The sequence below is a fragment of the Salmo trutta genome, chromosome 8, assembly GCF_901001165.1.
Source record: "Salmo trutta chromosome 8, fSalTru1.1, whole genome shotgun sequence".
Taxonomy (NCBI): Eukaryota; Metazoa; Chordata; class Actinopteri; order Salmoniformes; family Salmonidae; genus Salmo; species Salmo trutta.
In genome coordinates, this window is record NC_042964.1 from 29,954,940 (window position 1) to 29,978,083 (window position 23,144).

Genomic DNA, 23,144 nt, shown 5'->3' on the forward strand with positions numbered 1-23,144 from the left:
TTATCGCTATTTCTGACTTTCTTGGCGCACCTGCCTGGTTGAAAAATGTTATTAATGCTTTTGGGTGCTGAGCGGTGTCCTCAGATAATCGCATGGTGTGCTTTCGATTTCTGAAATCTGACACAGCAGCTGGATTAAGAAGAAGTTAAGTTTTTTTCTGATGTATGACACTTGTATTTTTATGAATGTTAAACATGACTATTTCTGTAATTTTAATTTCGCGCTCTAGCGTCCCACTGATCCGCAAGAAGTTGACCAACAAGGCTTATAACATGTTTGTTGTTGAGACACATGAAAGTTCACATGTTTCGAGAAGGCATTTTTGATTAAAAAAAACAATTGTTCAAACGGCTCTCCTGTGAAGTCGTGACTTGCGACATACGCTTAGTTTCCTGAATCGGATCACATATGTTGTGTCAGTCCGCTAGGGACCTTTTCCTAATATATTAAGTGTGTATGTTATCCTGTGTTATCATTTAGTTAGCTAGTAAATACATAATTAAACCAATTTGTGTAATACTGAATCATAAGTAAGGCTGGGGTTTTTGCAGATGCAGGAGGTTATGACTGTTCAGAATGATGATATGATAAGAGGTTATGATCAATACCTTGACTGTTTTATGGATGTGATAGGTAAAGACCTTTAGAGTTTAACCTGTTTAGGATAGGGGGCAGTATTTTCACGGCCGGATAAAAAACGTACCCGATTTAATCTGGTTATTACTCCTGTCCAGTAACTAGAATATGCATATGCATAAGTTTCTAAAACTGTTTGAATGGTGTCTGTGAGTATAACAGAACTCATTTGGCAGGCCAAAACCTGAGAAGATTCTGTACAGGAAGTGGCCTGTCTGACCATTTCTTGCCCTCCTTGATCATCTCTAACAAAAACAGGGGATCTCTGGCATGACGTGACACTTCCTACGGCTCCCATAGGCTCTCAGAACCCGGGAAAAAGCTGAATGACGTAATTCAAGGCCCAGGCTGAAACACACTAGCGCGTTTGGCAAGTGCTTTATCAGAGGGCCATCAGACTGAGGCTCGTGCATGAGGGGATAGCATGCTTTTACTTTCACTCTCTTTGTAATAAAAAACGATTTCCCGGTCGGAAATGGAATATTTAGAATTTTTTTTGTCACGAAATGCGTCGTGCTCGTAACCCTTATTTACCCTTTCGGATAGTGTCTTGAGCGCACGAACAAAACACCGCTATTTGGATATAACAATGGATTATTTGGGACCAAACCAACATTTGTTATTGAAGTAGAAGTCCTGGGAGTGCATTCTGACGAAGACAGCAAAGGTAATACAATTTTTCTTATAGTAAATCTGACTTTGGTGAGTGCTAAACTTGCTGGGTGTCTAAATAGCTAGCCCTGTGATGAGAGGTTAACAGCCATCACTAACATTGAGTGGCTGCTGCCAACATACTGACTCAACTCCAGCCACTTTAATAATGGAAAAATTGATGTAATCAATTTATCACTAGCCACTTTATATAATGTTTACATACCCTACATTAGTCATCTCATATGTATATACTGTACGCTATACCATCTACTGCGTCTTGCCTCTTGATGTAATGTATCACTAGCCACTTTAAAAAATGCCGCTTTATATGTTTTCATACCCTACATTTCTCATCTCATATGTATACAGTGAGGGAAAAATAAACCTACCATTAAAATTATAGACTGATCATTTCTTTGTCAGTGGGCAAACGTACAAAATCAGCAGGGGATCAAATACTTTTTCCCTCACTGTATACTGTACTTTATAACATCTACTGCATCTTGCCTATGCCGTTCGGCTATCACTCATTTATATATTTGTATGTACATATTCGTATTCATTCCTTTACACTTGTGTATAAGGTAGTTGTTGTGAAATTGTTAGGTTATATTATAATTCAGCATAAACAAATTAAAAGAGGGTCTAATGTTAACAGATGGGAAGAGAATTTAGTGGGAATGAGCGACTTTTTATTTCTATGCTAATATCTGTGTCACATGTCAGTAGACATCCCTGAAGGGAAAAGCATGCAGGATTCTTTGTGTATTATATTTATGCCTGTCATACAGAAAACAACGTACACAATATGTTTTTTGTAAACCCACCATAAAGCAACTTTGATATGACTTCCCTAGAGAAATAACATTGCATTAGGTGTCAGGAAACACATTCAGAGTGAGTCGAAGAGTACTCCTTAGAATTGGATTTTTCTCCTCTGTCTTTGGTAGGAGAGAAAGCAGTGATGGCTCAACACTCGACCGTTCTCCAGTATTTTCACTGACAACGTTCCGGGGAGTAGAAGGGTTGATAGAGATAGTGGAAGTGTTGAGAATATCATTGGAGAATAGGAGAATCTCTGGTGCTTAGTTTATGTTCTTCAAGGAGTCCCTCTCGAGATCATTTTGTGTTCAAAATGGATTTTGCCAACTGCTGTTAATAAGGAACTTTTGGTTTTTAAGGAAAATGCTCAAGTTGTTGTTTTATAACACTTACCTAAAATAAACCATGACGTGCTCTCAAACTGCCAAAATAATCAATTTTTCAACCATTTGTCTGTTTAACTGACATTAAAATTCCTCCTTTCCCTCCATCATGTAGCCTCCGTGGGCAGTTATGCATCATACATAGCTTCACCTGATCTCTCCTATTCCAACTCCAACCCAACATTATATGCAGTGTTCATACAGAGGTGGCAGATAATGACTCCCACCATCTCTAGGGTCTGATTTGTATTCCAGTGGCCTTTCCCCTCCCGACTCAGAGGCCAGAGAGCTGGTTTAACATGCCCATAGAGACTACTAGGCACACCAGCCTCCCCACCCCCCATCTGGATGTCTACTACAGGAACCCGTTATGATTCACTACATCCCTAAACCTCCCTTTCCAACACACAGCACTGGCAGACAGCCCCATTCCTCCTAGTTAGAGGTACTGCAGTTCATACTAATGGAATGTACTGAGTTGACATGATATGATTTCTCAATTCCATAGTAAAATAATTATTTTTTACTTTAATGTATACCAAACAAAAACCATCTATTAGGAAGTTAAACAAACTATAAAACATTAAGAACATGACTACTTTTAACAATTTCCACTAAGAATTTTACAAAAACACATTTACTCAAAGAGCAGTACAGATGTAAAGTTTGGTAACAGAATGACAGTAAAATCTCCCTCAGTTTATGTGACCAAAACTCTTAAATATCTACTCCGAATTAAGATTCAGAAATGTCTGCTGAAATAATGGGGTGTCAGCTATGATATGACAACCTTCCGTTTGAAAAAATCTATCTTGGTTATTGAACGACAGTAACAGAATGATTGTAACAGAAGGACATCATCTGTCCCTGATCTGTAGTATACAGAAATGCATGATTATGAATGTCATTCTCTTCATGGTGATGTACCTGAATAGGTACACAAATGTAAAGAAAGGAATATTTTGGATACCATTCTGCACACTGGCTATTATTCTAATGAGCTCCGTCCCCAAGCAAGGTCAAAATTGGTTGGACTGGACCAAATCTGTACCAATCATAGACATCTATGCTTCACAAGTTTGGACATCACAGTACAGCACAGTAGAGCACAGCACAGTACAGCAGAGTATAGTTCGGTACAGTAAAGTACAGTAGAGTAGAGTTCAGTACAGCACAGTAGAGGTTCAGTACAGTGTAGTTCAGTACAGTACAGTAAAGTACAATACAGTAAATTATACTGTACTCTAGTGTGCTCTTCTGTACTGTACTAAACTCTACTGTACAGTACAGTACTGTATTATACTGAACTATTCTCTCCTCTACATTTCGTTACTTTACTGTGCTGTCTAAACTTGTGAAACAGATGTCTAATTTCACACATTTTCAACATATATTTTCCACATTCTATGCTTGGTAACAGATGTAGGATGAAAGATCTTAATTTGAGCCAGTTTGCTATGGCAGGAAAATAATCCTGCAGTGACAGAAAATGTTAATTCTTATGTGGATTATAATTAATGGGCATTTTGTTGTAGGGGTTAATACATTTTTTTGTTAGGGCAAATCAAGTCTGCCATTTTAAAGTGGAAATTACAAACTTTAGAAGCCTTTTTAAATACTGCTGCGCAAAACAAAGGGTATACAATACAGAGAGCCATTGTATACAAATGTACAGTGCATCTAACCTGTGACTTAACCCTTATGGGTCGTTCCACCTCAAAAAGCACAATAAAGAGAATTCAACACCCACCATCTCAAGATTAGAATTCCTGAAATATTATTTTGTTGAAATACAATTTGATCTCTCGGAAATTAAGCTATTTAGGCCATTTTAATTCATTGATTTCGTATAATTGTTAATAAATATAGTACCTAATATCCAATTTGTACCCTACTTCTTACTAACAATGAGTAAGACATGAGGAATCCAATAAAAGTATCAAAAGCCACCCACAGACACCTCACACCCAAAGCAAAGCCCATCCCAACAACCAGTATACAGTATCAGTTCTTAATGTCTGACAAGTAGTATGCTGCGGCTTGGAGTATAGATTTTTTTCTCCCCAATTTTGATCTTGTCTCATTGCTGCAACTCCCAATGGGCTCGGGAGGCAAAGGTCGAATCATGCGTCCTCCGATACATGACCCGCCAAACCGCGTTTCTTAACACACATCCGCTTAACCCGGACGCCAGCCACACCAATGTGTCAGAGGAAACTCTGTTCCCCTGATGCCCGAGGTCTGCCTCCAGGTGCCCGGCCTACCACAAGGAGTCGCTAGAGCACGATGAGCCGAGTAAAGCCCTCCCGGCCAAACCCTCCCCTAACCCGGACGACGCTGGGCCAATTGTGCGCCGCCCTATGGGACTCCCGATCATGGCCGGTTGTGATGCAGCCCGGGATTGAATCCGGGTCTGTAGTGACACCTCTAGCACTGCGATGCAGGGAGTATTGCATTTTCATCTTATGTAATGTATTTCCCGTGAATCTGGAATAGTTTTTTTTCCCTTGTTCAGAGAAATTAGCCATTGAAGTCACTTGCATTATTTCATTTAAATGAGTGTGAAAGTACCAGGTTCTGCCCACTAGATGCCACTGTTCTTACTACTGCAATGCCACTGTTCCTACCACTGCTACGTCCTTTAATCCTTTTTGCTGTTCTCCTGTGTTCATTAAATGGATCCCAACATTTTCTTTGCAATTTTGCGAAGAAAACCAACAACTTTTGCTAATGATGAAAAGAAATAGTGTGGTCATCCTCACAATTCAATACAGTCCTCCATGAAAGCAATTCAGTTTGTCTTTCTCTTTGGCTTATTAATCTGTGTACAGGAAACGGCCACTCTGTGTGTGTTTATTACCTTCAAAAAAGGTATGGATTAGTTAGACCATTCCTGTAAAACAAGCACACTATTAGGCTACAGAAGTTCTAATGGTTTCAATGTTATGGTCTCTAATGGTAAAAGTAAAAAACACACACAGTATATTGCTTTGCAATGGTATTGGATTGGGTTGGTTTAATTGGTAAATGTCAATAATCACACTACATTTAGAGATGTTTCTAATAATTGTATTGTAATGCATACGACTGCCATGCAATGGTTTATAATTGAATCATTTTATTAGGGTTGTCTTGTGCTGAACGATTAGTGATTAGGTATTTTTTTAGGTTGGTTCGGTTTCGGTAGAATTATAAAAATATTATTATGGTTTTTGATTTTTGTTTCGATAATAATGATTTTTTTTTACATTAAATGCATTATGCATTATGCGGGTTGAATGCTGTAACAACACAGAATAAAACAATTCATAAAAGTCCCATGATGGTAGTGACAGCCCATTACTGCTCATCCCTTATCAGCCATAATTTACTCACGTTACTTTACTTGAATAAAATATTTCAGTTGTGTATATTACATTTGTTTTATTTGATTATTTCATTATTTCATTCCAAGTCATCATCTCATCTCTATAGAGCTGCTGCCTATGCTGTCTGTCAAAAAGTACTTCTTCAAAGTAAATAAGACATACTTTTAAGACTGCTGAATATCAACTATTTATCACTTAGATCATGTATTTTCAGGTAGAGCTTTCTCACAAAGAAACTACTCTCTATCCCTCTCAATTGCGCATTCTTCTAGCAGGCGTAGCAGGCCTAAAAGAAACACAAACCAGACAAGTAGGCGCGCAATGGATTATGATCATTGTAGTTAATTAACACGTTTTCTGTGCTAAACGATGTAGAATATTGGCCTGTTGGAAACGTAACTCCCTACTACATCACACAGTTTGGGCTTGATCTGACTTATCTCTACATAAATGAAGAAATGTGTGCATTGAGCTCACAAAAAAATGGAATTCAAATAATTGAACTAACCTTGGTCAATTAGTTGTTGAAAAAAATGAAAATAACAGAAATTTCTCAGCACTAGGGTTGTCATAACATTTTAGTCACTAGCCCATTTCTCCATCAATGTTTTGGGCTTGTAAGAAAAGTCTTCATATGAGAATTGAACCATAGGCATGTCCCTCTCAGAAAGCTGCCATTTGTTAACTATTCAAGGAGAATTGAGTTGAAGCAGTAGGTTGCTAAGAGAAAGACAAACTGAATTGCTTTCATGGAGGACTGGCTTGACACACAATTTATTTTCATCATGAGCAAAATCTATTGGTTTTCCACCAAAAGTTGCAAAGAAAATGTTGTGATCCATTTAATAAACACAGACACAATCAAATTTGATAAAAGGCTGTGGCAGTAGCAGGAACAGTGGTATTTATTTGGCAAAACATGGTACTTTCACACTTCAATAGGTTTAGTTTCCCATGGGACACCAGAGGCCAACTGGAGATGTTCTCCGACCCACTTTGTCATGTTGAGTGTGTAACCCACACCATCAGGGGTAGTGTTGTCAGTGTCCATAGCCAACACACACACACACACACACAGCTTTAAAGTGCAACCAAATATTTCACTGTGCAACCTGGACTTTTAATTTGGAAAAAAAAGAACATTCTATATTTTTTAGTATTAAATTATTATTCTTTAAATAATAATTGTTGTAACAATAAGGCTTCACACTACCGTTGTTTCCCGAGCACAGATTCGTTAGCGTCATGCTTGCATCATTAATACAATGTAAACGGCGTGTTTCTAGCACAAACACTTCAAAAGACTTTTACCAGAGCAATGTTTTTTTCTTCCTGTGAGAGATTGGGGGGCTGCATTTTACATTCATAAACTATGTCGCAGGCAGTTCTAAAACTACTCGTGGGCCTCATTGGTTTTACACGTTGTTCAGTCATGTTTGTTAACTCATTAGCTAGCTTGCTAACAACCTGGTAACTTTACCAGTATATCGAAACATTTTGGGGCACAGAAAGAAAGGAATAGAGATAGCTTCTTCAGGAGATCAATGATCATAACAATGAATGTCTTGCATGTCATAGTCACAAACTTGACACTCTTAAAGAGCCAGTGTACAATTTTCAATACAATGTATCTCAATATGAAAATAGTACTTTTACATAATGTTAAGAACCTCAATCTACAAATGACTTTTTAATTTCAATGACAGTTATTTGTATCAACATTTTAACTTTTTATAATAATATACAAATGTATTTAAAGGGTTACATATTTGTTTCTAGGGCACAACATATATCTAATTCGAATTCATATAGGCTATATCTCAATTGATTTTAAAATCGTATTTTCTGGTGCTCTTAAATTTGATGTTGTGCTTCTAACTTTTTGAAGTTAGGAGCACCAGTGCTACCAATGATTATTTTCTAATTTAGAGCCTGGTACATACATACAAACACTCTCCTCGGCCTCTCCTCTCTCGGACCACCTGAGGAGAAGGTACAATATCTCTGTTCTCAGCCCCTCAACGAGCTCTCTTCTTAATCAGTGTAGTGGCCCGTCCACTCCAACACCACACTGCTCAGCAAAAGCAGCCTTGCTCTCTTTTTCACCTGCCTTGATGGGAATCAATAGATAGACTGACATTGTTACAAGAAAATAAAGGAATCAGGAGAGTAAAATGACAAATAAGGGGAGTCTGTATTTATGCAACACAAGAAAAATAAGAGCGTCTGCTAAATGACGTAAATGTAAATGTAAATGTAAAAACATTACATCGGCCCCCTGTGGATCAGGATTAATTGGGCTGAGAGGAATATTTTGGCATGGAATTGAAATTTTGTCTGAAGAGGATTTTATTGTCGGTGTTGGTTGTCTCCTTGCGGCCCGGGTGGAATGATATGACTTATAAAACGGGGCAGTTGGGAAGATTAAATGTATCCTGTCCTCCACTTGAACAAACTGCTTCCGAGATATGTAGCACTCAACCAGCAGAATAACTATTTTGTAATGGCAATACAGAGTAAACAGATAATATATTATTCTCAGGATTCAGTATGTTGCAGCTGATTCATTGGATAGATCATCTTGCAGAATTTCTATCAGGATTCAATTCCAGAATTCAGCTGCATTGGTTGTGATGGGTCTCATTTGGATTATCCTTCTCGAGAGGTGACCGTCAGGAGTAGAGATTGAGAATTGAGGAATTAAGGACAGGGATTGTGTTGGACGGAAAGACTCAGATTGTATCCATTTAAATGTGGGAAATTACAATACTGGCCCAGACTTTGAGAACTCAATAAGATAAACAAATTAGATTTCAGTAATTTTTTTAAATTGTATTCTCTGTCCTATTCTCTTCCAGTGGACTGGCTACTCCTTGTGTGATCCAGGAAGAAATAGAACAAATAACACTGGCTTTAGGGGACAGAGGGGAACCTGACACACAGGCTATGACACAAATATCAAACCCCTGTGTCGACGCAGTGCGCTCGGGGTGAGGTGTAGGTGGTGGGGGATTACATGTCATGATGTCAGTCCTTCTACTCACTATTAGACACAACACACACACACACACACACACACACACACACACACACACACACACACACACACACACACACACACACACACACACACACACACACACACACACACACACACACACACACACACACATACACACACTGAGGGCATCAGAGAAATAGCAATAGCATTGGCTTGGGGGGAATAGGAAAAATGTGTTACATTCACGGCATACTGTCACTGCTGACAAAAGGAACGTCAAAGGTAACTTGACAACGACAAGAACATAAGAGAGATTTCACGGACGTATTCATGCCAAAGCATCAGATAATGTGAAGCATAAGAAATGATTCACTGTCATGACATCACTGAGCTCTTCCAGCAGTCTTTCTGACAAAAACAATGCAATCACAACCCTTGCTATATGCTTAGAAAATGTACTGGATAGTTTGAATGTTTCAATCTGCAATGCATCTTCAGAATCGGTGATAGTATAGGCCTATTTCAGTGGCTAATATGTCCAACTCCGGTCTACAAAACACCTGTATATTGTGAAGGAAAATTACATATTTACCAGATTTATTTGATATTATTCATATTTAAATAATAGTAAGACATTTCTGTCGTACTAGTGTCTGTGTTTTTATGGTCTCCACTCTAGTAGTGGAGTAGTCGTGCTGTTCTTCGCTCCGCAGGTAATATTACATTTCCTTACATTCCTTACATTACAACGGAAAGATTTGATTAGTGTAATGTTATCTAGTTAGCGACATAGTTCTCTTTGCATCAAGGATAAAGGTGTAGCTAAAGGTGTAGGTGTAGCTTTGAGAAGCTAACTTTGAGAAACTAACAAGGTTAGCTAGCCAGCTGTATTTGTTCGTTCGCGCCGTTTTCCAAACGGCGTCAACATCACAACACCACAGCCACTGCTAGCTAGCCAACTTTACCAACTAGCGATACTGTAGAAACTAAATACATTACAACGGAACGATATGATTAGTGTAACGTTAGCTAGCTACATAGTTGTATTTGTATCAAAGATAAAGGTAAACGCAGCCACTGCTAGCTAGCCAACTCTACCAGCTACCAGCTAGCAGTACTGTATCATTTTTAGTCAATAAGATTTTTGCAACGTAAGCTTTCGAGTTGTGTAGTCCACTTGTGTAGCTAGCAGGACTGACTTTGTGTTAGCTAGCCAACGTTTAATTACTTCTGCGTTATGAAAGGAACTAGACACGGACACGAATGATCCATTGGTAGTTTGTTGTAACCAAGTATTGGTGCTAACCGTGTGTTATTGGATGCTAGCATGCTAGTTAGCTACGGCGTCATAAGACATGGTGCACTGGGTGGGATTCACGGAAGAATACTGTACCAAGTTATCTAGCTGAATAAACTAAGTTTGAGCCTATTCCTGGAAACATTGAACCACTGTAGTTTACATCAATTATAATTTCTAAGTGGAAGTTAGAATAGTTATATTTGAGTGTTTCAGCGAATGGTTAGTGAGGGAGGCCCTGCTCTCTCGCTTCCCCAGTTGTTTAGTTAATTTTCTTTCCAATCTCCTTTGCATTAGCGTAGCCTCTCCTGTAGCCTGTCAACTATGTGTCTGTCTATCCCTGTTCTCTCTCTCTCTGCACAGGCCACACAAACGCTTCACACCGCATGGCCGCTGCCACTCTAACCTGGTGGTCCCAGCGCGCACGACCCACGTGGAGTTCCAGGTCTCCGGCAGCCTCTGGAACTGCCGGTCTGCAGCCAACAAGGCAGAGTTCATCTCAGCCTATGCTACCCTCCAGTCCCTCGACTTCTTGGCGCTGACGGAAACATGGATTACCACAGAAAACACTGCTACTCCTACTGCTCTCTCCTCGTCTGAACACGTGTTCTCGCATACCCCGAGAGCATCTGGTCAGCGGGGTGGCGAGACTGGAATCCTCATCTCTCCCAAGTGGACATTCTCTCTTTCTCCCCTGACCCATCTGTCTATCTCCTCCTTTGAATTCCATGCTGTCACAATCACTAGCCCATTCAAGCTTAACCTGTTTGGGGTAGGGGGCAGTATTGAGAATTTTGGAAAAAATATGTTCCCATTTTTAACTGCCTCCTACACCAACTCAGAAGCTAGAATATGCATATTATTGTTCAGGTTTGGATAGAAAACACTCTGAATTTTCTAAAACTGTTTGAATGGTGTCTGTGAGTATAACAGAACTCCTATGGCAGGCAAAAACCTGACAAGGTTTCAAGCAGGAAGTACCCTGTCTGACAAGGAGTCGTGCGTCTTGCATCTTTTTATTGAAAAGTAAGGATCTTAGCTGTAACGTGACAATTCCCAGGGCTCCAATAGGCTCTCAGAGCCCGCGAAATAACTGAAGGTTTACGAGGGAGCCTCAGGTTGAAACAGATTATCGCCTTTTGTAAGTGGATGCTCCGAGGACCTTTGAATGATGCGCGTGCATGAGTCGCTTCTGAGGAGAAATTTTATTCGGCTGTTTAGGCTCAATGCATACTCCCGGTCGGAATATTATCACTTCTCTACGACATAAATGGCATAAAAATTGGTTTTAAACAGCGGTTGACATGCTTCGAAGTACGGTAATGGAATATTTAGACATTTTTGACACGCCAATGCGCCATGCGCGAGACCGGGAAGAAGCATTCTAGAACTCACGAACAAAACGTCGCTGTTTGGATATAACGATGGATTATTTGGGACCAAACCTACATTTGTTATTGAAGTAGAAGTCCTGGCAGTGTATTCTGATGAAGAACAAGCAAGGTAAGAACATTTTTCTTATAGGAAATGTGATTTTGGTGGAGGCTGACCTGGGTGGGTATCTAAATAGCTAGCCCTGTAATGCCGGGCTATGTACTTAGATTATTGCAAAATGTGCTTCATCCGAAAAGCTATTTTAAAATCGGACATATCGAGTGCATAGAGGAGTAATGTATCTATAATTCTTAAAATAATTGTTATGCTTTTTGTGAACGTTTATCGTGAGTAATTTAGCAAACTGTTAGTAAATTCAACGGAAGTTTGCCGGGGGTTATGCGTTTTCTGAACGTCACATGCTAATGCAAAAAGCTGTTTTTTGATATAAATATGAACTTGATTGAACAGACATGCATGTATTGTATAACACAATGTCCTAGGTGTGTCATCTGATGAAGATCATCAAAGGTTAGTGCTGCATTTAGCTGTGGTTTGGGTTTATGTGACATGATATGCTAGCTTGAAAAATGTCTGTCTGATTTTTTCTGGCTGGGCACTCTGCTGACATAATCTAATGTTTTGCTTTCGTTGTAAAGCCTTTTTGAAATCGGACAGTGGGGTTAGATTAACGAGATTCTTGTCTTTAAATAGCTGTAAAATAGTCATATGTTTGAGAAATTGAAGTAATAGTATTTCTAACGATTCAAAAATCGCGCCACTGGAATTTCAGTAGCTGTTACGTAGGTGGGACGAAATCGTCCCACATACCCCAGACAGGTTAACATCCTTATCCTTTATCGCCCTCCAGGTTTCCTTGGAGAGTTCATCAATGAGCTTGACTCCTTGATAAGTTCCTTTCCTAAGGATGGCTCACCCCTCACAATTCTGGGTGACTTTAACCTCCCTACGTCTACCTTTGACTCATTTCTCTCTGCCTCCTTCTTTCCACTCCTCTCCTCTTTTGGCCTCACCCTCTCACCGTCCCCCCCTACTCACAAGGCAGGCAATACGCTTGACCTCATCTTTACTAGATGCTGTTCTTCTACCAATCTCACTGCAACTCCCCTCCAAGTCTCCGACCACTACCTTGTATCCTTTTCCCTCTCGCTCTCCTCCAACACTACTCACTCTGCCCCTACTCAGATGGTATGCGCCGTCGCAACCTTCGCTCTCTCTCTCCTGCTACTCTCTCCTCTTCCATCCTATCATCTCTTCCCTCTGCTCAATCCTTCTCCAACCAATCTCCTGATTCTGCCTCCTCAACCCTCCTCTCCTCCCTTTCTGCATCCTTTGACTCTCTATGTCCCCTATCCTCCCGGCCGGCTCGGTCCTCCCCTCCTGCTCCGTAGCTTGACGAAATCCAAGCATCTGCCTCTAACCCTAGGAAGCTCTTTGCCACCTTCTCCTCCCTCCTGAATCCTCCTCCCTCCTGAATCCTCCTCCCCCTCCCCCTCTCTGCGGACGACTTTGTCAACCATTTTGAAAAGAAGGTTGACGACATCCGATCCTCGTTTGTTAAGTCAAACGACACTGCTGGTCCTGCTCACATTGCCCTACCCTATGCTTTGACCTCTTTCTCCCCTCTCTCTCCAGATGAAATCTTGCGACTTGTGACGCCGGCCGCCCAACAACCTGCCCGCTTGACCCTATCCCCTCCTCTCTTCTCCAGACCATTTCCGGAGACCTTCTCCCATACCTCACCTCGCTCATCAACTCCTCCTTGACCGCTGGCTACGTCCCTTCCGTCTTCAAGAGAGCGAGAGTTGCACCCCTTCTCAAAAAACCTACACTCGATCCCTCCGATGTCAACAACTACAGACCAGTATCCCTTCTTTCTTTCCTCTCCAAAACTCTTAAGCGTGCCGTCCTTGGCCAGCTCTCTTGCTATCTCTCACAGAATGACCTTCTTGATCCAAAACAGTCAGGTTTCAAGACTGGTCATTCAACTGAGACTGCTCTCCACTGTGTCACGGAGGCTCTCCGCACTGCTAAAGGTAACTCTCTCTCCTCTGCTCTCATCCTTCTAGACCTATCTGCTGCCTTTGATACTGTGAACCATCAGATCCTCCTCTCCACCCTCTCCGAGTTGGGCATCTCCGGCGCGGCTCACTCTTGGATTGCGTCCTACCTGACAGGTCGCTCCTACCAGGTGGCATGGCGAGAATCCGTCTCCGCACCACGTGCTCTCACCACTGGTGTCCCCCAGGGCTCAGTTCTAGGCCCTCTCCTATTCTCGCTATACACCAAGTCACTTGGCTATGTCATATCCTCACATGGTCTCTCCTATCATTGCTACGCAGACAACACACAACTAATCTTCTCCTTTCCCCCTTCTGATTACCAGGTGGCGAATCGCATCTCTGCATGTCTGGCAGACATATCAGTGTGGATGACGGATCACCACCTCAAGCTGAACCTCGGCAAGACGGAGCTGCTCTTCCTCCCGGGGAAGGACTTCCCGTTCCATGACCTCGCCATCACGGTTGACAACTCCATTGTGTCCTACTCACAGAGTGCTAAGAGCCTTGGAGTGACCCTGGACAACACCCTGTCGTTCTCCGCTAACATCAAGGCGGTGACCCAATCCTGTAGGTTCATGCTCTACAACATTCACAGAGTACGACCCTGCCTTACACAGGAAGCGGCGCAGGTCCTAATCCAGGCACTTGTCATCTCCCGTCTGGATTACTGCAATTCGCTGTTGGCGGGGCTCCCTGCCTGTGCCATCAAACCCCTACAACTCATCCAGAACGCCGCAGCCCGTCTGGTGTTCAATCTTCCCAAGTTCTCTCATGTCACCCCGCTCCTCCGCACACTCCACTGGCTTCCAGTTGAAGCTCGTATCTGCTACAAGACCATGGTGCTTGCCTACGGAGCTGTGAGGGGAACTGCACCTCCGTACCTTCAGGCTCTGATCAGTCCCTACACCCAAAGAAGGGCACTGCGTTCATCCACCTCTGGCCTGCTCACCTCCCTACCTCTGCGGAAGCACAGTTCCCACTCAGCCCAGTCAAAACTGTTCGCTGCTCCGGCACCCCAATGGTGGAACAAGCTCCCTCACGACGCCAGGACAGCGGAATCAATCACCACCTTCCGGAGACACCTGAAACCCCACCTCTTTAAGGAATACCTGGGATAGGATTAAGTAATCCTTCTACCCCCCCTCCCCCCCAAAAAAGATATAGATGTACTATTGTAAAGTGGTTGTTCCACTGGATATCATAAGGTGAATGCACCAATTTGTAAGTCACTCTGGATAAGAGCGTCTGCTAAATGACGTAAATGTAAAAATGTAAATGTAGTTCCCTGCAGCTGATCTGGGTGTATAGTCACCAGAGATGGCTTGAGCTGACAAATGAGTTAAAGACTGCATTACATAGACAAGAATGTGTTTTACTTGGGATAGCTTAGGAGTAGAACAATCCCTCATTGTCTCAAAATCATTCTTGCATCAGGGAAACTAAGCCAGGTTGGGGTTAAGACAACAACCCACGTGCAGATAACGACAGGATGAACCCAGAGTTGCTTATGATGCCTCAATCTGCATGGGATGGGTGGAACCAATCATGACTAAGCATTTTTTGTGTCAGCTATATATAGTTCTCTGCATTTGTGTAAAGGTTAGGTTACTCGGTCCAACACTCAAGGGTGTGGGGTCGACCAGCCCCATTATTGCAATAATTAATCGATATTAAATAAAGATGGTTGTTTGAAGAAATTACCAAATCTCTCTCAGTACTGATTTTTCCACAACATTTTCCAAATACCTGACCACATACTGTAAAGGGATCACTCCAGACTTGTTCTAAACTATGTAAAAAGCTCTTACCGTCCACACAGGCTGGCATGGCTCTTGTCGTCCCAGCGATCTGTCCCTTCTTACAGGCGCACCGTGCAGTCTGTCTGGCGATGGTCCGTCTGGGCTGACTGCTGTCCCTGTCCAGCATCACAATCTCACATGTTCCCGCTGCCAGTTGACCTGGAAGTGGCATCACATAGAAAGGACATTATGTCAAAGTGGCATAACATACTCTCTTAGGAAAAAAGGTGCTAAGTAGAACCATTTCGGGTTCTTCAGTTTGTCCCCTTAGGGGAACCCTTTTTGGTGCTAAGTAGAAACCTTTGCAGAGAGGGTTCAAACTATTACCTGTAGGGTTCTTCATAGAACCCCCTGTAAATGGTTCTACCAACAACCTTCTATGAAGGGTTCTGCCTAGAACCATCTATAAAGGGTTCCACAAAGAACCCTTTTATCCTCTAAAGGTTCTTCCTAGAACCCTCTATGAACAGTTCTACCAACATTATTAACAAAATGTAACTCTTTATGACAATACATTACATACAATATATCATAAGGCCTTTCTTTGAGGGGCTAGTTAACCTGTTGGGGATACGGAGCAGTATTTGCACGGCCGGATAAAAAACGTACCCGATTTAATCTGGTTATTACTACTGCCCAGAAACTAGAATATGCATATAATTATTGGCTTTGGATAGAAAACACCCTAAAGTTTCTAAAACTGTTTGAATGGTGTCTGTGAGTATAACAGAACTCATATGGCAGGCAAAAACCTGAGAAGATTCCTTACAGGAAGTGCCGTCTCTGACCATTTCTTGGGCTTCTACACTCTCTTTATTGAAAACTGAGGATCTCTGCTGTAACGTGACACTTCCTACGGCTCCCATAGGCTCTCAGAAGGCGGCAAACCGGTGAATGATGTCTTTGCAGGCCCTGGCTAAAAAACATTAGCGCATTTGGATAGTGGTCGATCAGAGGACAATGAGACTGAGGCGCGTGCACGACGCAACACAATGTTTTTATTTTTTCGTCTTTGAACTGAAACAGGGTTTCCCGGTCGGAATATTATCGCTTTTTTATGAGAAAAATTGCATAAAAATTGATTTTAAACAGCGGTTGACATGCTTCGAAGTACGGTAATGGAATATTTAGAATTTTTTTGTCACGAAACGCGTCGGGCGCGTCACCCTTCGTCACCCTTCGGATAGTGTCTTGAACGCACGAACAAAACAGAGGATATTTGAACATAACTATGGATTATTTTGAACCAAACCAACATTTGTTATTGAAGTATAAGTCCTGGGAGTGCATTCTGACGAAGAACAGCAAAGTTAATCACATTTTTCTAATAGTAAATCGGAGTTTGGTGAGGGCCAAACTTGGTGGGGTTCAAAATAGCTAGCCATGATGGCTGGGCTATCTACTCAGAATATTGCAAAATGTGCTTTTGCCGAAAAGCTATTTTAAAATCGGACATAGCGATTGCATAAAGGAGTTCTGTATCTATAATTCTTAAAATAATTGTTATGTTTTTTGTTAACGTTTATCGTGAGTAATTTAGTAAATTCACCGGAAGTGTTCGGTGGGAATGCTAGTTCTGAACGTCACATGCTAATGTAAAAAGCTGGTTTTTGATATAAATATGAACTTGATTGAACAAAACATGCATGTATTGTATAACATAATGTCCTAGGAGTGTCATCTGATGAAGATCATCAAAGGTTAGTGCTGCATTTAGCTGTGGTTTGGGTTTATGTGACATTATATGCTAGCTTGAAAAATGGGTGTCTGATTATTTCTGGCTGGGTACTCTGCTGACATAATCTAATGTTTTGCTTTCGTGGTAAAGCCTTTTTGAAATCGGACAGTGTGGTTAGATTAACGAGAGTCTTGTCTTTAAAATGGTGTAAAATAGTCATATGTTTGAGAAATTGAAGTAATAGCATTTCTAAGGTATTTGAATAACGCGCCACAGGATTCCACTGGCTGTTGAGTAGGTGGGACGATTTTGTACCACATACCCTAGAGAGGTTAAACCCTAAATGCACCCGCATACTAGGTTTGGTTTGCTCCAAGCAGAACCTGGCTAGGTGAAGAGAACGTCTGTGCCACGCATACTTCCTTAAAGAAGAAAGGGTCTAAACTATCTGACCCAGATGTTTTTTGGGAGTCAAGTTTAAGGAGCTCCTTTGTCTGCAGGGAGAAACTTTGTAGTGGGGTAGGTGGAAAAGAGGGAGGCGCATCGGGGCTAGTCGCATTAGAAGGGGTGGGAGATTAGGAAATGTTGGACGGGCAAGGAGGCATGGCTGAGTCAAATAGGAATCCTGACTTAATGAAGTGGTCTTTACAGTTTTTAACAATTGCTTACACACTAAAAGTGGTACTTGAGGCACACTCAGTGAAACCATTAACTCATGTACCTAATCTTCAGACCAAGTCTGCAAAACTGCAAGCCATTATCTGCTTTACACTTAGTTTGCAATTGTTAAACACACTTTTTGAAAAACACTAAACAAAGTTCTCTACATATCATTCAAAACTAACAGGTCCTGTGTTTCGTTTGGAAAACACTACCATTCAAAATGCCACACTCATTTGCCGATTACCTACACTCAGTGCTCACGTGTGAAAGACTTATAGCTAATTACTTTACTTGAGCACTATAAATTGGCTTCAGGCTGGTTTTCTTGGTTTGGATAACAATAGAGGCCAATTTTGGAGAGAGAGTTAGAGGAAGAGGAGTGCAAGTAAGATGGGGATGAGGAGTGAGACAAGGAAGAGGAGGAAGGCGAACAATCACAGATGCGATCCGGTCCACTTTGGTTGACCATGTGGCCAACCATGGTTTGAGTTTCAGGGAGGCTGGGCAGACGGTCCAGCCTAACTTGAGCTGCTACACTGCAGCAAGTGTCATCTGGACATTTCAAAATGAGAACAGGTAAGTAAAGCTACCCTCTATACCATGCTACTGCACTTACAGCACTACATTAACATTTAATTTCATACTGAAAGAAATCTTGCACCCTAACCATTCACATGATTTTGCAGAATTGCTAGCCAACGCTTCAATGGAGGAAGAAACCAGCTGTTCACAGCAGAGTAGGAACAACACATAATGATTACGGTCATTTCAAACAACCGCATAAGTTTACGACAACTGCAACACCACATCACTGACAACACAGTATTCCATAACATAAATAGGGTGAGTTTATCCACACTTAGCGGTCTGGAATGCCACCAGATTCGTATGAAGCTCTACAGAGTACAATCTGACAGTGAAACAATAGCGCTATGAATATGTACAAGTAAGCTATATGATCCTGTTATTGGTACTGTATTCCAGGTGTATTGTGCTACATATTGACTGCTGTCTATTCATACTGTCATACAATGTCTTGTCTGTTTCAGAGTTATGGAACTAGACGCTGCTGCAGAGAACCATGATTTCGTCTACGTTGATGAGGTCGGCAACAACTTAGTCAAAACAAAACGCAGGGGAAGAAACCTCATGGGACACCGCATCAATGTCCCTGGACAGCGTGGTGGCAACATCACATTGTGTGCAGCCATTAGTCAGAATAGTGTCTTTCATCATGCCACTCTTGGTCCTTACAATACTGCCCACATTATCACCTTCCTTGACACCCTGCATAATGTCCTCATTTCCAATGGCCAAAGCAGTCTAGGTTTTATTGTTATCTGGGACAACGTAAGTTTCCACCGGGCTGCTCTGGTCCGCAATTGGTTCATTGACCATCCGCAAGTTGACGCTCAACCTGCCACCATATTCTCAATTTCTTAACCCAATAGAATAGTTATTTTTAGTGTGGCGTTGGAAGGTATATGATCGCCAACCCCACTAACACATACCCATTCTCCAGGCGATGGAGGAGGCCTGTGGTGACATAGACGAGGGGGCATGCCAGGGCTGGATACGCCACTCCAGACATTACTTCTCCCACTGTTTAGCCAGTGAGAACATCGCTTGTGATGCGGTGCTTTGGCCAGACCCAAATAGGAGACAGGATACACCTGAACTGTTTTTTTTCTTTATAGTAACAAGCCTATTTGTTTATCTTCTACTGTATTTGTTTTGTCTGTTACTGTTCATCCTGAAATCATATTATACAGCAATTTCATCAGGTAACATGAACACAAAGCTGGTGAGAGGTAGTTAGAATAGGATGGGGGGCCAAAAGTCAGTGTACCCAATAGAGTCAGAGTCCCGAGTGTGGGCACAAACAGTCTGTCCAACGTTAGGGTAAACAAGAAAGTTGATAGTCAACAAAGCATGCAGGAGTCATGAGGCAAACAGCGAAATAGCAAAATTCACAAGAAAAAAAACCCAGACTTACTTCAGGCGAAGTGATGGCTGCCCTTGGGGCCACCTGCATTGAGGCCAATGTTTGGCCGATGAGCAAAGGCATATTGGCCCAATGTTGGCAGCCTACATGGATCCAATGTTTTAACCCGCATTGGGTCCACATCGTGCCAATGTGGGCATGTTTGCCATTGAAAAGATGGGCTTATTTAGGCAAAGTGAAGGCTAACCAGATATGCGCTGCCCAAACTGGGCCCATGTGGAGCCGATGAGCAAAGGTGCATCTGCCCAATGTGGGCTGCCTACGTGGGGACAATATTTTAATCTGTATTGGGCCCACATTGTACTATAGTAGACATGTTTGCTGGGCCTCTTCTTCCAAAAATAATTATTCAGATGAAAACGATTCTTGGTAGAACCCTATCCCTCTGCAAAGAATCATTTTGGAACCCTATTTTTCTAAGAGTGTAAGCACATAAACATCGCAGAAGTGTGTGCAGTATTGTTCTATGAGGCAAAGCATGAACCTGCTCAGTGCAGATGTAAAAAAGCAGACTAAGAGAGGACACACATTTTGAGTATTGAGACGCACCCAATGTTGAGAAAAAGCTAATAAAGGAGCCTAGACAATCACTTAAGAGGGCATTTTGGAGGAATGTTTTTTATTCTAATACTTATTAGACCCCCACTGGAAAGCACCAGGCTACCTTATGGTATTTATTAATTTCTCATTAATTGTACATGTTTTATCACCCTACCTCCATGCACATGTTGCATTCATTAGCCATGAATTAAATATATGAATACTGATGAACCCTCCAATCACAGCACAGCTTCCCCCTCACTTTCTGAGTTATTTAATCAGGTGACCTCTGACCTTTAATCAACCTCTTGCTGCTCACCCATCAACCACACATGCACACACACACGAATGTATATATGTACATATACAGTGGCAAGAAAAAGTATGTGAACCCTTTGGAATGAATTGGATTTCTGCATAAATATGTCATAACATTTGATCTGATCTTCATCTTAGTCACAATAATAGACAAACACAGTGTGCTTAAACTAATAACACACAAATTATTGTATTTGTCTTTTCTATATTGAATAAATCATTTAAACATTCACAGTGTAGGTTGGAAAAGGTGTGTGAATTTCTAGGCTAATGACTTTTCCAAAAGCTAATTTGAGTCAGGAGTCAGCTAACCTGGAGTCCAATCAATGAGACGAGATTGGAGATATTGGTTAGAGCTGCCCTGCCAATAAAAAAACACTCTCAAAATTTGAATTTGCTATTCACAAGAAGCATTGCCTGATATGAACCATGCCTCGAAAAAAAGAGATCGCAGAAGATTAAGAATTGTTGACTTGCATAAAGGTGTAAAGGGTTACAAAAGTATCTCTAAAAGCCTTGATGTTCATCAGTTCACGGTAAGACAAATTGTGTATAAATGGAGAAGGTTCAGCACTGTTGCTACTCTCCCTAGGAGTGGCCGTCCTGCAAAGATGACTGCAAGAGCACAGCGCAGAATGCTCAATGAGGTTAAGAAGAATCCTAGAGTGTCAGCTAAAGACTTACAGAAATCTCTGGAACTTGCTAACATCTCTGTTGATGAGTCTACGAACTGTAAAACACTAAACAAGAATGGTGTTCAATGGGAGGACACCACGGAAGAAGCCACTGCTGTCCTAAAAAAATGATTGCTGCATGTCTGAAGCTCGCAAAAGAGCATCTGGATGTTCCATAGAGCTACTGGCTAAATATTCTATGGACAGATGAAACTAAAGTTGAGTTGTTTGGAAGGAACACACAACACTATGTGTGGAGAAGAAAAAGGCACAGCACACCAACATCAAAACCTCATCCCAACTGTAAAGTATGGAGCATCATGGCTGGGGGCTGCTTTGCTGCCTTAGGGCCTGGACAGCTTGCTATCATCAAAAGAAAAATTAATTCCCAAGTTTATCAAGACATTTTGCAGGAGAATGTAAGGCTATCTGTCCACCAAGTGAATCTCAACAAAAGTTGGGTGATGCAACAGGATAACGACCCAAAACACAGAAGTAAAACAACAGAATGGCTTCAACAGAAGAAAATATGTCTTCCGGGGTGGCCCAGACAGAGTCCTGACCTCAACCCGCCCTCAACTCGATTTCACACCAGACATCCTAAGAATATTGCTGAACTGAAGATGAATGGTCCAAATTTCCTCCTGACCGTTGTGCAGGTCTTATCCGTAACTACAGAAAACGTTTGGTTGAGATTATCGCTGCCAAAGGATGGTCAACCAGTTATTAAATGCAAGGGTTCACATACTTTTTCCACCCTACCCTGTGAATGTTTACACAGTGTGTTCAATAAAGACATGAAAATGTATAATTGTTTGTGTGTTATTAGTTTAAGCAGACTGTGTTTGTCTATTGTTGTGACTTAGATGAAGATCAGATCAAATTGTATTTCAATTTATGCAGAAATCTAGGTAATTCCAAAGGGTTCACATACTTTTTCTTGCCAATGTGTGTGTGTGTGTGTGTGTGTGTGTGTATATCTCTATACTCAGAAAAAAAAGAAATGTCCTCTCACTGTCAATTGCATTTATTTTCAGCAAACTTAACGTGTAAATATTTGAATGAGCATAACAAGGTTCAACAACTGAGACATAAACTGAGCAAGTTCCACAGACATGTGAATAATGTGTCCCTGAACAAATGGGGGGGGTCAAAATCAAAAGTAACAGTCAGTATCTGGTGTGGCCACCAGCTGCATTAAGTACTGCAGTGCATCATGTCCTCATGGACTGCACCAGATTTTCCAGTTCTTGCTGTGAAATGTTACCCCACTCTTCCATCAAGGCACCTGCAAGGTCCCGGACATTTCTGGGTGAATGGTCCTAGCCCTCACCCTCCGATCCAACCGGTTCCAGACATGTTGAATGGGATTGAGATCCGGGCTTTTCGCTGGCCATGGCAGAACGCTGACATTCCTGTCTTGCAGGAAATCACACACAGAACGAGCAGTATGGCTGGTGGCATTGTCATGCTGGAGGGTCATGTCAGGATGAGCCTGCAGGAAGGGTAGGATGTCTTCCCTGTAAAGCACAGCGTTGAGATTGCCTGCAATGACAACAAGCTCAGTCTAATGATGCTGTGACACACCGCCCCAGACCATGACGGCCCCTCCACCTCGATCTTGCTCCAGAGGCCTCGGTGTAACATTCATTCCTTCGACGATAAATACGAATCCAACCATCACCCCTGGTGAGACAAAACCACAACTCGTCAGTGAAGAGCACTTTTTGCCAGTCCTGTCTGTTCCAGCGACCTAGAAGGCCAGCATCCCGGAGTCGCCTCTTCACTGTTGACATTGAGACTGGTGTTTGGCGGGTACTATTTAATGAAGCTGCCAGATGAATACTC

The 23,144-nt window shown here is 41.8% G+C and overlaps 1 protein-coding gene across 5 annotated transcripts in view; it reads right to left on the reverse strand.

The window, feature by feature from the left end:
* LOC115198646 (chemokine-like protein TAFA-5) overlaps positions 1-23,144 on the reverse strand; it is a 191,140-nt gene that overhangs the window by 81,895 nt on the left and 86,101 nt on the right. For all 5 annotated transcript variants that reach the window (XM_029760746.1, XM_029760743.1, XM_029760747.1 and 2 more), the window contains exon 2: positions 15,428-15,577. In XM_029760746.1, the coding sequence (XP_029616606.1) occupies positions 15,428-15,577 (150 nt within the window). The remainder of the gene's footprint in view (positions 1-15,427; positions 15,578-23,144) is intronic.